This window comes from Stenella coeruleoalba, assembly GCF_951394435.1.
Source record: "Stenella coeruleoalba genome assembly, chromosome: 11".
NCBI lineage: Eukaryota > Metazoa > Chordata > Mammalia > Artiodactyla > Delphinidae > Stenella > Stenella coeruleoalba.
In genome coordinates this window covers 51,657,925-51,677,000 of record NC_137157.1, presented here as the reverse complement: position 1 = coordinate 51,677,000, position 19,076 = coordinate 51,657,925, and the positions used below count along the sequence as shown (strand labels likewise).

The window sequence follows — 19,076 nt, the reverse complement described above, 5'->3', positions numbered from 1 at the left end:
AGAGACGGAGGAAGCACTTAAAAAAAAACCCCTGCTTTTAATGGAACACTTTTATCTTGAAGTCTACTCTTCCAAAAGAAACAACCATTATTATAATAATAATTATGTTATAGATTTAATTAATGTACAAAGTATATATTAATAGTAATATATAATAATAATTTTAACGTGCTTCCTATGCCTCTCTAAGATGCCAAGAAAAAGAGTTTAACACAATTTGGGATGAAGCTGGTGCTTCACCTTCCACCAACGTTCCCGCCGCGCTGCTAGATTCTTCCTGCGGTCTGTTGACCGACTCTTGCAAGACTGCTCAGATGAGGTGGGCACTTGCATCTCGCTGGCGTTCTGCACCTGAGACTCGCTCCCTTGGGTGCTCCCTCCTGCACCTCCCAGATCTTGGGAGAGGCACGGAAATCTGTCACTGCTTCTGGTCCCCGGGCGCAGTTGCTCAGCCCCCCGCTCCTGGGCTCCGGGTCTCTGCGGCTGCCCAGTGCAGGTGCCGCGAGCTGGCGGGGCGCTCGGGAGCTAAGGCAGCCCCGCCTGCGCACGGTGATGCCGGGATTGGGGGCGGGAGCGTTGCCTCCGTCTCCGCGCGCTCGCTCGCTCGCTCCCGCCCTCCTCCCCGCCCCAAGTCCTCTCCTGCCTCAGCCTTGCAGGCTCCGCACTGCAGATCCCTGCCGGCCGCCTCGCGCTTGGCGGCTCCCGCGGTGCTCCGCAGGGTCCCTTGACCCCCGAGCACTTTTGCTGCTTTCGAGAGACCCTTGACTGACCGGTCTTGCCGAGCCCCACGCGTGCGAAGCCGCTGCGCCGGCGGGACAGCGAGGACCCAGGCGGACGGCGGCCGCACGGGAGCCCAGGGCGCTCTCGGATGCGGCAGGACAAGCTGACCGGCTCCCTTAGGCGCGGAGGGAGATGCCTGAAACGGCAGGGCGGCGGCGGCGGCAGCGGTGGCGGCAGCGGTGGCGGCGGCGTGGGCACCATCCTGAGCAATGTGCTCAAGAAACGCAGCTGCATTTCCCGGACCGCGCCCCGGCTGCTCTGCACCCTGGAGCCGGGTGAGGACCCGGGGAGGCAGATGGGGCACTGGAAAGTAGCGTGGCGCCCCCGGAGCTGGTGCCTCTGCCTCAGCCGAACTCCGCGTAGGCCAGGGAACAGTCGCCGGCCGCCCGGTGCTGGGTACCGCGGCTGGGCGCAGGCGGGGCTGGGTCGGCTTGGGAGGGAAGAGCGCGGACCGAGGCCTGGGCGGGGGCAGCGGCCTCCCACGGCGCGGAGGACCGGCTGCTCCCGCCGGCTGCCCGTGCGCCCCCATCCCACCGCCTGTGTGCGGTCCAGCCCTGTTTGTGCCGGGAGCTGCTGGCGAGCGATGCGCTCGGTTTTCTCCGAGTGGTGGGAAAGTGTTGGCGGCTACCCGGGCTATCAGAGGCCGAGCAACCAGTTGTGTTTCGGACCCACAAGAAGCCACACCTTGAAAGAGGTGTGTGAGGCAGGAGAAAGGCACAGGTCTGATGCTTGTTGTCAGAAGAGGAGGCAGTGACCGCGAAGGAAAAAATCGGGTGCATTTTCTTGAGGGTCCCTGCTTCGTGAGTGCCGGGATCGTCTCACCTGGAGCCTCTAATTTGTGTGTCCGGGTGGAGAGCGGGCAGGAAACACTCCTGCAAAGTAGAGATTCTTTCTATAGGTAAAGACTGAGAGTTCTCCTGGCTGTGCTAGGCTAGGCCCTTTCTGCTGTCAGCCTGTGTTTACACATCCCTGCTTCTCCAGGCTGCATAACTCCGCGCTTGCTCCACCACCCGGCATCCCTCCGCAGGGTTTTATGAGGCCGGCCCTGGCGCGCGGGCCCCTGGACATAAGGCTTTCCGGCTAGGGGTGGCCGCAGAGGGAGCCGGCTGTACTCGTACCCGTGCGTAGCGCACACTTGTCCCTGGAGTGGCACCAGCTGGCTTCCAGGTGGGTTTGTCCTCCCCCAACCCCACCCCATCCCGCCTCCCAGCGCCTTTGGGGACCTGCTGTCCTGAGGCTGCAGGGGAGAATCTGTCGAGGCACCGAGCCTCAAAGGGTGGAACACGTCGCTGCCTTTCCGAACCTCGTGGTTTCTTTGTTTTTCTCCCCAAGGAAGTGTCTAGTTGCAGAGACTGTAGTAGTTATTCACCGTCTTCCTTTAGCCTTAAAAAAAGAAACCTCCTTCCCACGTTAAAAGTGTTTTGTATTTCTGAATCCGGAACAGCCAGTGATTACCAGATGAAACATAAACCTTCTCCCCTCCCTTATTCAATTAGAAGAAAATAGGTGGAAATGACCTGATTTCAGCTTTTGCCTGCAGGCAGCGAATGATCAATTCCAGTTAAATCCTGTAACTCATTTTTGATAGTGAGAAAATAGTTGTGATTTTGACTAACCCCAGCCGGGTTTCAGCTCGGCAAGGCGATGGGCATCGTGCCCAGCAGGTACTTCTGAAAAAAGTCAAGGGAGCATATTCGGTCATACATGCAAGGAATCCGAGGCTTTTAGGTCGGTTGAAATAGGAGCGTGGGACCGAATTTCCTGGTCTTTGTTACAATAAAGCAAACGTCATGACTATACGCTCCTCCATTCAGCACCCTGTGTATGGACAGCAACCTCACAAAGAGGTCCGTTTTATCGTGTCTTAAATCATGCGCGCCAGCTGGAGGCACTCTTGTGGTCTTTGTATCATTGTGCTGCACTGAGGCAGGACTTAATTTAAACCATCTCAGAGAATTGGGAATCCGTCGGGGTACTTAATATACCTTCGAAGAAGGAAATCTTATCTATCTAGGCAGAGTATGGTTTTGGCCCTGAAGCTCTGAAGAGAATGATCAGGGCATTGGTTGGATGCCTGGGATTCTCTATCACACACAGCTTGACTTTAGAAATCTAGGACCCAACTCATGTATACACAGTATTCTTCTAGGACTCCAAGAAGGACATCTTCATACTGTCACGGGCTTGGGCAACTCAGACACATCTTTTTTCAGCTTCTTGACTCCATATATGTTTTTTAAAAGACACCCGCATAGCACAGGGAGATCAGCTCGGTGCTTTGTGACCACCTAGAGGGGTGGGATAAGGAGGGTGGGAGGGAGGGAGACACAAGAGGGAAGAGATATGAGGATATATGTATATGTATAGCTGATTCACTTTGTTATAAAGCAGAAACTAACACACCATTGTAAAGCAATTATGCTCCAATAAAGATGTTAAAAAAATTGTCATGGAATTTCACCTCAATAATAAAAAAGCCCAATATGAATACAGCGTATAATCTTTATATATTCTCCTATTTACTTACTTCTATTCCATAGATTTGGGATTTGAGTCAAAGAAGTTTAAAGTTGTAGATAACTTGGAATTAGAGTTCGGTTATATTTTTAGCTTGGAGCCTATAATTAAATGTGTAAACTTATCTTTAATGAATAAGTCTATCATGACAGAATTTAAAAATACATGAAAATTGCTAAATAGTCTTGTTAAAATGGATTATTCCACAAGTGGGAAGGCAGTGACATTATTTTTATAACTTTTGATATTTCACTGAAGTTTCCTTAATAGACTTAGTCCATGCAAGTGTCCTAGAAAACAAATTCTGTAAGTAGAGAATTCTCTTCCTAAGTTTCATAAATATTAATTATACTGTGCTAAGTGATTTACAGTTAATTATTGCAACAACTAACTGAGATAGACGTTATCCTCATTTTAAGGATAAAGAATTGAGACTGAGACAGGTTAAATAATTTGTTTGACTCTAGGAACCAAAGGTGAATTAAAGTGTGCATGACTCCAAGCCTGTGGTGTTATTTTTTTGTTTTTGCACTACTCCAGACAGCGGTGAAACCACCATTCTATGTGATAAGCTTCATTCTATTACCACAGGACATTTTTCTATCTTAATAATCAGTATTCTTTTTCTTTTAACAAAATTGACTACAATTTAGTAAAAATAAATGTTTTAAAAATTTTATGATGACTCAGTAGAATCAGGTTAATTTTTACTTTTATTTTTGATGTAACGTATTTTTCCCCCAAATAACAGTTATTTATGTATTTTTCTTTTAGGAGTTGACACAAAGTTGAAGTTCACTCTTGAGCCATCTTTAGGTCAAAATGGTTTTCAGCAGGTAATTTTATTTTTGGTTTTGAAAATACCTTTATTTTGGGGTACCTACAGGGTACACTGAGGTATATTCTCAAAGTGGGAAAATTAACATGTGCTTGGATATGCCTAAGAAGATGAGTCAGTTTTAAAAATTATAGATAAAATAACTTGTGAAGCTATAAGTGACTTGGATTTATACTTGCAGTGAAAATTTTTGCACTTTTTTTTAATGGTTCAAGTGTGAAAAAATTTAAAAACCAAATGCCGTTATTCCGAATCCGTAACACATGTTTTGATTTCAGAGTTCCCAGCCTTTGTGTGTGTACTGCAATTGGATCACGGGTGTGTTAAGGGTACCTAAGTGGGGGACCTTGGGGCAGTCATAGCCCTTAGACCAGTCATGTCTGGCTGAAGGAAGCTCTGAATGTTTACCCCAGTGTTCTGTATACATTTTCTCATGCTCTACGAACGTCAAGATGGGGAAAAGTTGACAAGTGCTTAACCAGGTCAGTATTATCACTTTGACAGCTTTTCTTCTTTGTTTCTAGTGGTATGATGCGCTCAAAGCGGTTGCCAGACTATCGACCGGAATACCAAAGGAATGGAGGAGAAAGGTGAGGCGGATTTGTATGGCTAAAGTACAAAAGGCCCATCACTTTGTCCCTCTTGAAAGTGTCTGGAATGTCAGAAAGGATATTCTAGATTTAGTCATTTGAAATCTGTCTCTCTTCATTATTCATTAATTCAGTAAGTATTTAATGATTATCTATTCTATGCCAGGTACTGTTCTGCCGGGTAATGGGGATACAGCAGCGGAAAAAAAAAAAACAGCAGACCAAAATTTTTGTCCTCATGGAGTTTACAATGCATATAACATAAAGTAGGTCAGATGATGCTAAGTGCCATGCATAAAAATAAAGCAGAGAAAGGAATCAGGAGAGAGGAATGGAGGTAAGGAGGTAGCATTTTAAATGGCAAGGTGACATTTGAATAGGGCCCTTAAAGAGGTGAGCCATTGACCCCGTAGCTACCTGGTGGGAGAGTACTCCAAACAGGAAACACCCTCAGGTGAGAGCATCACTGAGGAGTATGCAAGCAAAAGCAAGAGGCCAGGGTGGCTGAAGCACAGTGAATAAAAGGGAAAGCAATGGGGGGGGGGGAGGGTCATAGAGGTAATGTGATGACCTTAGGGGAATGGCAGCTCATATAGGACCTTACAGGTCATAGTAGGACTTTTGCCCAATGTGAGATGAGAAACATTGGGAAGTTTTGAGGAGGAGAATAACGTGATATGACTTATATTTTAAATGGACCACTCTGGCTACTAACTTGAGAATATGAAGGACAAGGGCAGCAGCGGAGAGACCAGTAGGAGACTTGAGATAATTCAGGCAAGAGATGGATCAGGGTTGTGGTAGTGTAGATGGAGAGAAGGTCAGATTCTAGATATATTTTGAAGGCTGGGTTGACTTGAATTCCTACTGGATTGAATAAAAAGTGTAAGAGGGATGTCAATGACTTCAAGATTGACCTGAGCTACTGGAAGGGTAGAGTTACTGTTTTCCCAGAGAGGGGACAAGCACGTGTGTGTGTTTGTGTGTATGTCTGTATAGTTGGGGTGGCGGTGGATTAGACAGTTGGTTTTGGATATGTTAAGGTTGAGATGCCTGTTAGATGTCTAAGTTGAAGATGTCAAGTGAGCATTTTGACGTATGATCCTGATGCTTAAGAGAGAAGTATGGCTGGAGATACTAATCAGTGTTATTCCTGCTAAATTATGTTCAAATACCAAAACTTGAATTGCCATCTTATTAATTCATAAACGTAGTCTTTGTTTCCTTCTTTAAAAAATTTTATTGAAGTATAGTTGATTTTCAATGTTGTGTTAATTACTGCTATACAGCAAAGTGATTCAGTTATACATATATATACATTCTTTTTTATATTCTTTTCCATTATGCTTTATCACAGAATGTTGAATATAGTTCCCTGTGCTATACAGTAGGACCTTGTTGTTTATCCATTCTATATATAATAGCTTGCATCTACTAATCCCAAACTCCTAATCTATCCTTCCCCCACCCCCTTCCTTTCTGGCAACAACAATTCCCATTCCTTTTTTTAAATTTAATTTTTATTATATATTGGGGTATAGTTAATTTACAGTGCTGTGTTAGCTTCAGGTGTACAGCAAAGTGATTCAGTTATACATATACATATAGCCATTCGATTTCAGATTCTCTTCCCATATAGGTCACCACAGAATATTGAGTAGAGTTCCTTGTGCTATACAGTAGGTCCTTATTGATTATCTATTTTACATATAGTAGTGTGTATATGTTAATCCCAAACTCCTAATTTATCCCCCCACTCCACATTTCCCCTTTGGTAACCGTAAGTTTGTTTTCGAAGTCTGTGAGTCTCTTTCTGTTTTGTAAATAAATTCATTTGTATTATAAACCAGGTCTTAATACTCCTAGAATCTGAACATTTTGGTTCCTCAAGATGCAATTAGAAATAGCATTATGAAACAGCTTCTCCAGATAAGGTAATGAAAGGAGTAAAAATATCCAGCGATTCCTTTAAAAAAGTTATTCATTATAGGAACCCATCTGTCAGTTTTTTGTGTGTGTGAGAGAGGGATGATTTAAAGGCAGAAGCCACTTTATGGTAAAAACAGGCCCATACTCCACGGATGACCAGGGAGCTCTTGCCCAAGCATAGAGCGCCATCCAGAGGCAGGTATAAAAAGCTCATGAGCTAATTTAGCTATTCCAATGAACTGAAATAAAATTTGAAATGTTTTCGTTTTCTTAACAATATCCCTAATGGCTGGATCATTGCTTGGTACATAGTAGGAACTCAACAATATTAATTGAAAGAATAAACGAAAGCCCCTAATTGGTACAGTTTAGTACAGCAAACTTTTCAGTGAGGTTCTTAGAGATTTCTACATGTAGGCTATATCTGTTCTAGTAACAGCTCTCATTTTCTTATTGGACGCAATCATTATTTCCTGATAAAGAAAGATGAAATTATGTATTTTACTTTAGCATTCTTTTTTATTAATATTTTAGGTTTGGTTGACCTTGGCAGATCATTATTTGCACAGTATAGCCATTGATTGGGACAAAACCATGCGCTTCACTTTCAATGAAAGGAGTAATCCTGATGATGACTCGATGGGAATTCAGATAGTCAAGGTAATGCCCCTAAGTTTGGCTTATTGTCCTAATTGAGAAGAAAGATTCTAAGAGCCAGATGTTTCCTGGACAGAGGATCAAGCCTTATGGATTGAATGTCCATGTATTTCCTGCTTCCTAATTTCATTAGTTAACAGCCTTTTTTTTTTTTTTTTTTTTTTGCGGTATGCGGGCCTCTCACTGTTGTGGCCCCTCCTGTTGCGGAGCACAGGCTCCGGACCCACAGGCCCAGCGGCCACGGCCAGAGGGCCCAGCCGCTCCGCGGCCCGCGGGATCCTCCCGGACCAGGGCACGAACCCGTGTTCCCTGCATCGGCAGGCGGACTCCCAACCACTGCGCCACCAGGGAAGCCCAGTTAACAGCTTTTTAATGGGGAACTTGATGATGCCTTGTCCTCATAAATTTGTATGTTGCTAGTAAGAAGAAAATGTTTCCATTCGTATTCAACTTATTTATTTTGCTCACATGATAGGAAATTGAAATTCCTTTTTTCTTTAGCATGGGTCAGTGCTTTTAACTGGATTTTAATGTAAAAGTCACTGAGAAATTTAAAGTTAAATCTATTTCATATTAGAATAATTGGGTACTTATTAGGATTTTGATAATTTCTTAACTGTCATTTTATGAAGATAGTTAGATTGACTGATGGGTTTACTTTAAACCAGATGGTCAAATGCTCAAGCCAGCTGTGGTTCACCTACCTGGATTATTACAGTTGATTAGAGCCTGGCACCGAAGGCCAGGGATGCTGATTTGATTTAATCCCATTATTCTTCTCTTACATAAGCCTCTAGCACATGCTTTTTATTTTATATGAGTACATTACATGTGATGCTAAACTGAGGTTTTAAAAGGAAAGTTGTTTCATCTAAATTTCGGTCACCAGAAGTTGGCTAATGTTTTGGCAGATTTGAAGATATGTTTTTCAGGAGGAGGTCCTAACTAAAATGAGCTATTTTCTCATCTAACTTGGTCTGTTTCAAGCATATAATATAAAAAAGGAACTTTTATATTGTATGCTTGAAAAGCCTTTGCATTGTCCACATTTGAGCTGTTTATTTGGAATTTAGGTGTATGTTTCCCAGAGATGAAATATTCCATATTTGAAATATTTTCTTTCTATTTAAGTTGTGAATTAAGGCAATGCACATTTTATAACAATCATGTTATTAAGAGAAGTTTTTTTCTCATTGAAATGAATGATATGTCAGTAAAATGACTTCAGCTCCTGAAAATCATAGTCTCTGTTGGGTAATTAAATTATAGATATTGCCCTCATTAAATATTAAAGCACAGTAAATGTTTCTGCCTCTTTTATACAAATTTATAAAACAACTTGGAGAGAATGGTTTTTCTGTCTCTTTACAGTACCGGTTACATTTTTTTATTCTTTTCATTTGGCTCCTTAATACTATTTGGAGTTTTGATAGCTAAATATTATATCATTTTTTATAGAAAGAAATAATGTTAGCATCTATCATAATGTGTTAAAATGACTTGTTTTATTTGAGATGTATGATTAAAATAAACTGTCAATTTATTTGGAATTATAATGCAATATTAATTCTGAGTCCCTTTTTGTGTTAACTCTGGAAATACTTTTGGTAGCAAGTTTGCCTGACTGAAATTCCTCTTGAAAATGCCTCAGCATATTAGAAAACTAAAAAAAAAAAAAAAAAAAAAAGTTTTGGTCCATGTGTTTAAGTTGCATATACATTTTTGAAAACTAAAATCCATGTTGATACTCTGACTCTACTGAATGCTGAGGCAGAGAAAAAACTAAAGTTTTTAGAGAGTTTAAGGAGGTATTTAAAAAAATGTTGTTTCCCTGTCATTTTAGGATCTTCACCGCACAGGCTGCAGTTCTTACTGTGGCCAGGAGGCTGAGCAGGACAGGGTTGTGTTGAAGCGGGTTCTGCTGGCCTACGCCCGATGGAACAAGAATGTCGGGTATTGCCAAGGCTTTAACATCCTGGCTGCACTAATTCTGGAAGTGGTGGAAGGCAATGAAGGCGATGCTCTGAAAGTGAGTATCAGGCTCTGAAGAAGGCAACTAAAATTCTTCAGAGAGTGAAATACTGGAGCTATAACTTCTCTTCCCTGGTGCTCCACCTCCTTCCAGGGTATTGACTACACCTTTCTTATTATCCATGACACCATTTCTCCCAGGTTAAAGCCTAGTCACATGACAGACTTATGTAGCTGCCAAATTTGAGGAGAATGATTATGTTTTTAGTCTCACTTATGAGACGTCACATTTTTTTAAATTTAATTTTATTCTTTTAACATCTTTATTGGAGTATAATTGCTTTACAATGGTGTGTTAGTTTCTGCTGTATAACAAAGTGAATCAGCTATACATATACATATATCCCCATATCTCCTCCCTCTTGCGTCTCCTTCCCACCCTCCCTAGGTCCCACCCCTCTAGGTTGTCACAAAGCACCGAGCTGATCTCCCTGTGCTATGTGGCTGCTTCCCACTAGCTGTCTGTTTTCCATTTGTTAGTGTATATATGTCCATGCCACTCTCTCACTTTGTGCCAGCTCACCCTTTCCCCTCCCCGTGTCCTCAAGTCCATTCTCTACGTCTGCGTTTTTATTCCTTTCCTGCCCCTAGGTTCTTCAGAACCATTTTATTTTAATTCCATGTATATGTGTTAGCATACGGTATTTGTTTTTCTCTTTCTGACTTACTTCACTCTGTATGACAGACTCTAGGTCCATCCACCTCACTACAACTAACTCAATTTCATTTCTTTTTAGAGACGTCATATTTAAAGCAAGCTAAATACTAACTGTACTGATTTTCCAGAGATGCCTAACAAATTAGTTGCTTCAAACAGCCAACGTGTATTACCTCACAGTTTCTTTGAGTCAGGAATCTGGGTGCAGCTTAGCTGGCTCAGAGTCACATCATTGTGGCATTCAAACTCTCGGCTGGGGCTTTAGTCTCATCCAAAGGCTCGATTGAGTAGGGAGAGCACACACTTTGAAGTTCATTCATGTGGTTGTTGGTAGGATTTCATTCATCACAGATTGTTGGACTGAGAGCCTCAGTTTTTCTGCTGGCTATTGTTCTTTGCTATGTGGACCTGTCCATTGTACAACGTGGTGGCCGGCGTCCCTCAGAATGAACGAGAGAGTAAAAGAGAACTGCAAGTCAGGAGAGATTACATTACAGATCTGTAGCCTAATATCAGAAGCGACATTCCATCATTTTTGCGATTTTTTTTTAACATCTTTATTGGAGTATAATTGCTTTACAATGGTGTGTTAGTTTCTTCTTTATAACAAAGTGAATCGGCTATACATATACATATATCCCCATATCTCCTCCCTCTTGCGTCTCCCTCCCACCCTCCCTATTTTATTTATTTATGTATTTATTTATGTATGTATGTATCTATTTATTTATTTTGACTGCATTGGGTTTTTTTTTTAACGTTTTTATTGGAGTATAATTGCTTTACAATGATGTGTTAGTTTCTGCTTTATAACGTAGTGAATCAGTTATACATATACATATATCCCCATATCTCTTCCCTTTTCTGTCTCCCTCCCTCCCACACTCCCTATCCCACCCTTCTAGCTGGTCACAAAGCACCAAGCTGATCTCCCTGTGCTATGGGACTGCTTCCCACTAGCTATCTATTTTACATTTGGTAGTGTATATATGTCCATATATACACTACCACTCTCTCACTTTGTCCCAGCATACCCTTCCCTCTCCCCATGTCCTCAAGTCCATTCTCTAGTAGGCCTGCATCTTTACTCCCGTCTTGCCCCTAGGTTCTTCATGACCATTTTTTGTTTGTTTGTTTGTTTTAGATTCCATATATATGTGTTAGCATATGGTATTTGTTTTTCTCTTTCTGACTTATTCACTCTGTATGACAGTCTCTAGGTCCATCCACCTCACTACAAATAACTCAATTTCATTTCTTTTTGTGGCTGAGTAATATTCCATTGTATATATGTGCCACATCTTCTTTATCCATTCATCTGTCGATGGACACTTAGGTTGCTTCCAAGTCCTGGCTATTGTAAATAGAGCTGCAATGAACATTGTGGTACATGACTCTTTTTGAATTATGGTTTTCTCAGGGTATATGCCCAGTAACGGGATTGCTGGGTCATATGGTAGTTCTATTTTTAGTTTTTTAAGGAACCTTCATACTGTTCTCCATAGTGGCTGTATCAATTTACATTCCCACCAACAGTGCAAGAGGGTTCCCTTTTCTCCACACCCTCTCCAGCATTTATTGTTTGTAGATTTTTTGAGGATGGCCATTCTGACGGTGTGAGATGATATCGCATTGTAGTTTTGATTTGCATTTCTTTAATGATTAATGATGTTGAGCATTCTTTCATGTGTTTGTTGGCAGTTGTATATCTTCTTTGGAGAAATGTCTATTTAGATCTTCTGCCCTTTTTTGGATTGGGTTGTTTGTTTTTTTGATATTGAGCTGCATGAGCTGCTTGCAAATTTTGGAGATTAATCCTCTGTCAGTTGCTTCAGTTGCAAATATTTTCTCCCATTCTGAGGGTTGTCTTTTTGTCTTGTTTATAGTTTCATTTCTTGTGCAAAAGCTTTTAAGTCTCATTAGGTCCCATTTGTTTATTTTTGTTTTTATTTCCATTTCTCTAGGAGGTGGGTCAAAAAGGACCTTGCTGCAGTTTATGTCATAGAGTGTTCTGCCTATGTTTTCCTCTGAGAGTTTGATAGTGTCTGGCCTTACATATAGGATTTTAATCCATTTTGAGTTTATTTTTGTGTATGGTGTTAGGGAGTGTTCTAATTTCATTCTTTTACATGTAGCTGTCCAGTTTTCCCAGCACCACTTATTGAAGAGACTATCTTTTCTCCATTGTATGTTCTTTCCTCCTTTATCAAAGATAAGGTGACCATATGTGCATGGGTTTATCTCTGGGCTTTCTGTCCTGTTCCATTGATCTGTAATTCTGTTTTTGTGCCAGTACCATACTGTCTTGATTACTGTAGCTTTGTAGTATAGTCTGAAGTCCGGTAGCCTGATTCCTCCAGCTCCGTTTTTCTTTCTCAAGTTTGCTTTGGCTATTCAGGGTCTTTTGTGTTTGCATACAAATTGTGCAATTTTTTGTTCTAGTTCTGTGAAAAATGCCATTGGTAGTTTGATAGGGATTGCATTGAATCTGTAGATTGCTTTGGGTAGTAGAGTCATTTTCACAATGTTGATTCTTCCAATCCAGGAACACGGTATATCTCTCCATCTATTTGTTTCATCTTTAATTCTTTCATCAGTGTCTTATAATTTTCTGCAAACAGGTCTTTTGTCTTCTTAGGTAGGTTTATTCCTAGGTATTTTATTCTTTTTGTTGCAATGGTAAATGGGAGTGTTTTCTTAATTTCACTTTCAGCATTTTCATCATAAGTGTATAGGAATGCAAGAGATTTCTGTGTATTAATTTTGTATCCTGCTACTTTACCAAATTCATTGATTAGCTCTAGTAGTTTTCTGGTAGCATCTTTAGGATTCTCTATGTATAGCATCATGTCATCTGCAAACAGTGACAGCTTTACTTCTTCTTTTCCGATTTGGATTCCTTTTATTTCTTTTTCTTCTCTGATTGCTGTGGTAAAACTTCCAAAACTATGTTGAATAATAGTGGTGAGAGTGGGCAACCTTGCCTTGTTCCTGAACTTAGTGGAAATGGTTTCGGTTTTTCACCATTGAGGACATGTTGGCTGTGGGTTTGTCATATATGGCCTTTATTATGTTGAGGTAAGTTCTCCCTATGCCTACTTTCTGGAGAACTTTTATCATAAATGGGTGTTCAATTTTGTCAAAAGCTTTCTCTGCATCTATTGAGATGATCATATGGTTTTTCTCCTTCAGTTTGTTAATATGGTATATCACATTGATTGATTTGCATATATTGAAGAATTCTTGCATTCCTGGGATAAACCCCACTTGATCATGGTGTATGATCCTTTTAATGTGCCGTTGGATTCTGTTTGCTAGTATTTTGTTGAGGATTTTTGCATCTGTGTTCATCAGTGATATTGGTCTGTAGTTTTCTTTTTTTGTGACATCTTTGTCTGGTTTTGGTATCAGGTTGAAGGTGGCCTCGTAGAATGAGTTTGGGAGTGTTCCTCCTTCTTCTTTGTTTTGGAAGAGCTTGAGAAGGATAGGTGTTAGCTCTTCTCTAAATGTTGGATAGAATTCGCCTGTGAAGCCATCTGGTCCTGGGCTTTTGTTTGTTGGAAGATTTTTAATCACAGTTTCAATTTCAGTGCTTGTGATTGGTCTGTTTATATTTTCTGTTTCTTCCTGATTCAGTCTTGGAAGGTTGTGCTTTTCTAAGAATTTGTCCATTTCTTCCAGGTTGTCCATTTTATTGGCATATAGTTGCTTGTAGTAATCTCTCATGATCCTTTGTATTTCTGCAGTGTCATTTGTTACCTCCCCTTTTTCATTTCTAATTCTATTGATTTGAGTCTTCTCCCTCTTTTTCTTTTTTTTCTTTTTTTTTTGCCCTACGCGGGCCTCTCACTGCTGTGGCCTCTCCCGTTGTGGAGCACAGGCCCCGGATGCACAGGCTCAGCGGCCATGGCTCATCGGCCCAGCTGCTCTGCAGCATGTGGGATCCTCCCGGACCGGGGCATGAACCCACTTCCCCTGCATCGGCAGGCGGACTCTCAACCACTGCGCCACCAGGGAAGCCCTCCCTTTTTTTCTTGATGAATCTGGCTAATGGTTTATCAATTTTGTTTATCTTCTCAAAGAACCAGCCTTTAGTTTTATTGATCTTTGCTATCATTTCCTTTATTTCTTTTTCATTTATTTCTCATCTGATCTTTATGATTTCTTTCCTTCTGCTAACTTTGGGGTTTTTTTTTTCTTCTTTCTCTAATTGCTTTAGGTGTGAGGTTAGGTTGTTTATTTGAGATGTTTCTTGTTTCTTAAGGTAGGATTGTTTTGCTATAAACTTCCCTCTTAGAACTGCTTTTGCTGCATCCCATAGGTTTTGGGTCGTCGTGTTGTCATTGTCATTTGTTTCTAGGTGTTTTTTGATTTCCTCTTTGATTTCTTCATTGATCTCTTGCTTATTAGGTAGTGTATTGTTTAGCTCCATGTGTTTGTAGTTTTTACAGATCTTTTCCTGTAATTGATATCTAGTCTCATAGCGTTGTGGTCAGAAAAGATGCCTGATACGATTTCGATTTTCTTAAATTTACCAAGGCTTGATTTGTGACCCAAGATATGATCTATCCTGGAGAATGTTCCTTGAGCACTTGAGAAGAAAGTGTATTCTGTTGTGTTTGGATGGAATGTCGTCTAAATATCAATTAACTCCATCTTGTTTAATGTATCATTTAAAGCTTGTGTTTCCTTATTTATTTTCATTTTGGATGATCTGTCCATTGGTGAAAGTAGGGTGTTAAAGTTCCCTACTATGATTGTGTTACTGTCGATTTCCCCTTTTATGGCTGTTAGTGTATGTTTTATTTATTAGAAGCCCGTCACTAGTCCAGCTTGTATTCAAGGCGAAGGGCATATACAAGGGTGTGACTGCCAGGAGGTGTAGACCCTGAGGGGTCACGCTGTAAACTGCCTTATTTGTTATGCTTAATTCTGGTTGGATCTTGTTAATAGGTTGCTTTCACATCTGGGGCAAGGTATGAATGAAGTAGGCTGAGAGTGAATGTCTGTTATGGAAGGTGTTTGTGTGGAGAAAGGTTATGGAAGTGAATTATGTTTCTTATCTTTTAATCTTGGATGTCTAGGGCCTTTTTTTTTCTTGTGGTTTGCGGGCCTCTCACTGCTTTGGCCTCTCCCCTTGCGGAGCACAGGCTCTGGACGCGCAGGCTCAGCGGCCACGTCTCACGGGCCTAGCCTCTCCGCGGCATGTGGGATCTTTCCGGAATGGGGCACGAACCTGTGTCCCCTGCATCGGCAGGCGGACTCTCAACCACTGTGCCACCAGGGAAGCCCTCGGGCCTTTTTTAGTAAAAAAATTCTGGAAACACTTTGAGATGGGTCGCTAGCAAGTTAAACATATAGGTCTGAATATGACTCAGTGAGTCACCACAAATGGTCTTTATGAGAAATGAAGCGTTTCAGATGTAGAGGATGGCCACTGCCTTATTTGCTTGGTGTAGTATGGGGTTGCTTATTCATGTTTGAATCCTGAAGCTGTTTTTGATTGCAATGTTGTGTGGTGGATGGGACGAATACTTAGTCTTTGTATTCAGGATCCCCCGCCTCCTCCCAATTCTGTGTTTGATTGCAGCAAATAACTTAGTGATATTCTTAATCACTCACTTAATGTCATATGGAAAAATAAACACATTTTCCTCCTGGTTTTATACACATCGTGGTGTAATTAACTATAAATCCAGCATGACATGATCTAAATCTGTATTCACCCTCTCGATTTTTCCATTCATGTATTTAAGGAAACAGCTTTGAAGGTACTCGTTCATCAAATAGGCAGGGGAGAAGGGGAGGAGGCAGTGACAAATCAAATACGTGAGTTTAAAACATTTTTTATTAAGAAGCAATTTTGTTTATTCAGTCTATCAGCTTTAGTCATTTTTTTTTTCTGGTGTAATTTGCATGACTATGAAATGAGAGCTGTCCAGTTGAAATGTTGAAATAAACAGGTTTGGGAAAGGGGATATAAATGCCAATCAAATCACAAAATCTCAGTGATATTTGAGAAACTGAAAATTCACATAAAAAGATGGATTATTCAAAGCTGAGAAACTGAATATTTATATTTCTGCCTCTAAGAAAATGAACTCTGTGGAATGAAATGACATCATCATCATTTAGGAATCTTGTGGTTAGACATTTAATGTGCAGAGGAAGGTTGGGTTTATGAAGACACTTCTGATGCTAAGGAACATATTGGGTGTCATTGTTTTTCCAGCAGCTCTTTTCGCCTCTGCAAGTTGTAGTTATTAGGGAAATGAATAGTTTATCATAGTAGGTAAACCATTTTCCCTGCTTTTTTGTGTTTACTGTTTTTTCTTAGTAACTCTTTTGTTTTTAACTATTTGTTAAAAATTTGAAGCTTCCCCATTATTTTTTGAATACTTCATTTTAAGAGCAGTTTAGAGTCATAGCAAAATTGAGAGGAAAGTACAGAGATTTTCCATATACCCCTTGGCGCCCCCCCCCCATGACAGCCTCCTCCATTATCAGTATCACTCACTAGAGGGGTACATTTGTTAAAATCGATGAACCTACATTGACACTTCAATAATCACCTGAAGTCCACAGCTTACATTAGGGTTCACCCTTTGTGTTGTACATTCTACGGGTTTGGACAAATGTATAATGACACGTAGTCATCATTAGAATGTCATAAGGGTATTTTCACTGCCATAAAAATGCTCTGTTTTCTTCACTCCCTGCCCCCCTTCCACTAATCTTTTTACTACTTCCATAGTTTTGCCTTTTCCAGAATATCATATCGTTGGAATCATACAGTATGTTGCCTCTTCAGATTGGCTTCTTTCGTTTAGCAATATACATTTATGGTCTCTCCATGTCTCTTCATGGCTTGATAGCTGGATTCTTTTTAGTAATGAATAATATTCCATTGTCTGGACCTACTGGAGGACATCTTGGTTGCTTCCAAGTTTTGGCAATTATGAATAAAGCTGCTGTAAAAATCCACATGTAAGTTTTTGTGTGGACATAAATTTTCAACTCCTTTGGATAAATACCAAGGAGTGCAGTTGCTGGATTGTATGGTAGGAGTATGTTTAGTTTTATAAAAAAAAAAAAAAAACTCATCAAACTGTCTTCCAAGGTGACTATACCAGTTTGCATTCCTACTAGCAAAGTCTGAGAGTTCTTGTTGCTCCACATCCTTGTCAACATTTGTTGTTGTCAGCATTCCAGATTTTGGCCATTGTAATAAGTGTGTAGTGGTACCTCACTGTTGTTTTAATTTGAATTTCTCTGATGACTGTGATGTGGAACATCTTTTCATAGCTTATTTACCACCTGTATATCTTCTTTGGGTGTCTGTTAAGGTCTTTGGTCCATTTTTTAATCAGGTTGTTTGTTTTCTTATTGTTGAGTTTTAAGAATTGTTGTACATTTTGGGTGACAGTCCTTTTTTCAGATCTGTCTTTTCAAATATTTTCTCCCAGTTTGTGGCTTTTCTTCTAATCCTCTTGGCAGTGTCTTTCACAGAGCAGAAGGTTTAAATTTTAATGAAGTCTAGCCTACCAAGTATTTCTCTCATGGATTGTGCCTTTGGTATTGTATCTAAAAAGTCACTTAAAAGTCATACTCAAGGTCATCTAGGCTCTGTTATCTCCTAGGAGTATTATGGTATTGTGTTTTAGATCATAGGTCTATGATCCCTTTTGAGTTACTTTTTGTGGAGAGTGTAGGGTTGTACCAGCACCATTTGTTGAGGAGACTGTCAGTTCTATTGCCATTATGTATCCTATTTTTTTTAAAGATCTAATGTTTGGTCTTTGGAATACAGTAGTAGGTGAAGTAACATAGCTGACATAGTACATAGCTGGCTCTTCTGTCTTATGTCAGATTTTTTTTTTTTTTTTCTGTACGTGGGCCTCTCACTGTTGTGGCCTCTTCCGTTGCGGAGCACAGGCTCCAGACACAGGCTCAGCGGCCATGGCTCATGGGCCCAGCCGCTCCGCAGCATGTGGCATCTTCCCAGACCGGGTCACGAACCCGTGTCCCCTGCATTGGCAGGCGGACTCTCAACGACTGCGCCACCAGGGAAGCCCTTATGTCAGATTTTGAGATGCGTTTGGACAGAGAATTTCATTGTGTCACAAGAATTACTGTGATAATCGGAATTCTTTTTCTTGTTTTCATGTAATTTTGAGGGATTGTGATGCCTCATAAAAACTTATAAATTCATTTAAAAATCTTTCTTGGTATTATATAACTTATTCTAGATGAAAAGTGCAGTAATAGACTGTTACCTTTAAATTTTGCCTTCAGATCCCATAAATCTTCTCCTTACCTGTAGAGCGCAAGGTCCCTGACAGTGCTCTCTGCTCTGCTGACAATTTGCTCTCCCCTCTGCTGGCCTGTGTGAGGGCTTCCTCCCTCCACAAAGGCTGAACGTACTGCTTTTACTGCTAAGCTCCTATTTTCAGGGTGATGCTGCATTTACCTGGTAAATTCTGACCCTGTGTCAGAAGGCGAAGGCGGTTCCCTGGGCCTGTTCACTCCTATAGTAAAGGCCGTGGGGGGCCTTCTTGAGAGTATGTCCCCAGTCTTACTGACTTAGTCAAAACTATGACCCTAGGGCTTCCCTGGTGGCACAGTGGTTAAGAATCCGCCTGCCAATGCAGGGGACACGGGTTTGAGCCCTGGTCTGGGAGGATCCCACATGCCACAGAGCAACTAAGCCGTGCGCCACAACTACTGAGCCCGTGTACCACAACTACTGAAGCCCGTGCACCTAGAGCCCGTGTTCCTCAACAAGAGAAGCCACTGCAATGAGAAGCCTGCGAATCGCAATGAACAGTAGCCCTTGCTCGCTGCAACTAGAGAAAGCCCATGTGCAGCAACGAAGACCCAACACAGCCAAAAATAAATAAATAAATTTATAAAAAACAAAACAAAACAACTATGACCGTAAAAGTAGACGTTACAAGCCAAAGATGAGGGGGAAATGGGCCCTTGGCAGGTCTGGGAGATAATTTTTTTTTTTTGAAAATAGTGTTTTGTGATATGCTGAAAATCAAAATATGAGACAGCTACCTCTCTACCAACG

At 41.2% G+C, this 19,076-nt stretch overlaps 1 protein-coding gene across 2 annotated transcripts in view; it reads left to right on the top strand.

The window, feature by feature from the left end:
- TBC1D30 (TBC1 domain family member 30) overlaps positions 1-19,076 on the top strand; it is an 87,853-nt gene that overhangs the window by 39,252 nt on the left and 29,525 nt on the right. Inside the window, exons 1-5 of one of the 2 annotated variants that reach the window (XM_079937838.1) lie at positions 634-1,055; positions 4,072-4,133; positions 4,660-4,725; positions 7,189-7,314; positions 9,155-9,340. In XM_079937838.1, the coding sequence (XP_079793964.1) occupies positions 869-1,055; positions 4,072-4,133; positions 4,660-4,725; positions 7,189-7,314; positions 9,155-9,340 (627 nt within the window). In that variant the 5' untranslated portion in view covers positions 634-868. Of the gene's footprint in view, positions 1-633; positions 1,056-4,071; positions 4,134-4,659; positions 4,726-7,188; positions 7,315-9,154; positions 9,341-19,076 lie in introns of those variants that run through there. The other variant, XM_079937837.1, reaches the window with a different exon arrangement.